Source organism: Cebus imitator, unplaced genomic scaffold (assembly GCF_001604975.1).
Source record: "Cebus imitator isolate Cc_AM_T3 unplaced genomic scaffold, Cebus_imitator-1.0 Scaffold126, whole genome shotgun sequence".
NCBI classification, from domain to species: Eukaryota; Metazoa; Chordata; class Mammalia; order Primates; family Cebidae; genus Cebus; species Cebus imitator.
In genome coordinates, this window is record NW_016107441.1 from 4,039,360 (window position 1) to 4,040,585 (window position 1,226).

A 1,226-nucleotide genomic window follows, 5' to 3' on the forward strand; every position below is an offset into this window, starting at 1 on the left:
TTGGAGACAGCGTCTTGCTTTGTTGCCAGGCAGGCTGGAGTGCTATGGCGCAATCTTGGCTCACTGCAACTTCCGCCTCCCAGGTTCAAGTGATTCTCCTGCCTCAGCCTACTGAGTAGCTGGGACTACAGGCGCCCATCACCATGCCCAGCTAATTTTGTATTTATAGTAGAGATGGGATTTCACCATGTTGGCCAGGCTGGTCTTGATCTCTTGACCTTGTGATCCACCCAGCAGGACTCTTGAGATAAATATTGGTAATGAGCAGAATATAGTTTGTTAGAATTTACAGTTTGTTCATGCCTTCTCTTTTCTCAACGGCACTTGAAAGCAGTGCAAGTTGAGGTGAAGAGCTAGATTGCCAGCCTGGTTCAGAAGCTGCTGCCACTTCTCCTGGGAAAGTACAGGCCCAGCTCCCAGCATCAGGGCTTGGTGCAGAATGGTTAGTGCTCAATAAATATCTGCTGAATGACTGAAGTGGCAGATCATGTGCAAGAGGATTTGAAGGCACAGGAGAAAGGACCAAGTCTTAAGTTCCAGGATCCTTTGTCCCTGAAGCAAGAGCATCCTGAATGAACCTGAGACTTGTCTTTCCTCCTTTCTTTCCCATCAGAGCGGAAACGCTTGGGCATTGGCCAGTCTCAGGAGATGAACACACTCTTCCGCTTCTGGTCCTTCTTCCTCCGAGATCACTTCAACAAAAAGATGTATGAGGAGTTCAAGCAGCTGGCTCTGGAGGATGCCAAAGAAGGCTACAGGTGAGCAGGTTTGGGGTGGGGGACTTTGGCTGCTGCTTAGGTGTGGTGTGGGGTCCCTAGTTGGTCTGCTTCCAGAACTGTAGTTGGAAATTTCTTGAATGTGTATTTTTATTCATATACTTTATGAAAAATTTGTTTTTAAATGAGCAATATATTCACATGGTTCAAATTTCAAACAGTTTGTTTAAAAGGTTATATTGCCTGGCATGGTGGTGCCTATAATCCCAGCACTTTGGGAGGCGGAGGTGGGCAGATCACAAAGTCAGGAGATTGAGACCATCCTGGCTAACACTGTGAAACCCTGCCTCTACTAAAAATACAAAAAAATTAGCTGGGCGTGGTGGCACACACCTGTGGTCCCAACTACTCGGGAGGCTGAGGCAGGAGAATTGCTTGGACCGAGGAGGCAGAGGTTGCAGTGAGCCAAGATCACACCACTGCACTCCAGCCTGGGCGACTTTTGAGTTT

General features: G+C 47.8%; 1 protein-coding gene across 6 annotated transcripts in view; it reads left to right on the top strand.

Moving 5' to 3' along the window:
* LARP1 (La ribonucleoprotein 1, translational regulator) overlaps positions 1 to 1,226 on the top strand; it is a 147,445-nt gene that overhangs the window by 140,367 nt on the left and 5,852 nt on the right. For all 6 annotated transcript variants that reach the window (XM_017540542.2, XM_017540541.1, XM_017540543.1 and 3 more), the window contains one exon: positions 614 to 758. In XM_017540542.2, the coding sequence (XP_017396031.2) occupies positions 614 to 758 (145 nt within the window). The remainder of the gene's footprint in view (positions 1 to 613; positions 759 to 1,226) is intronic.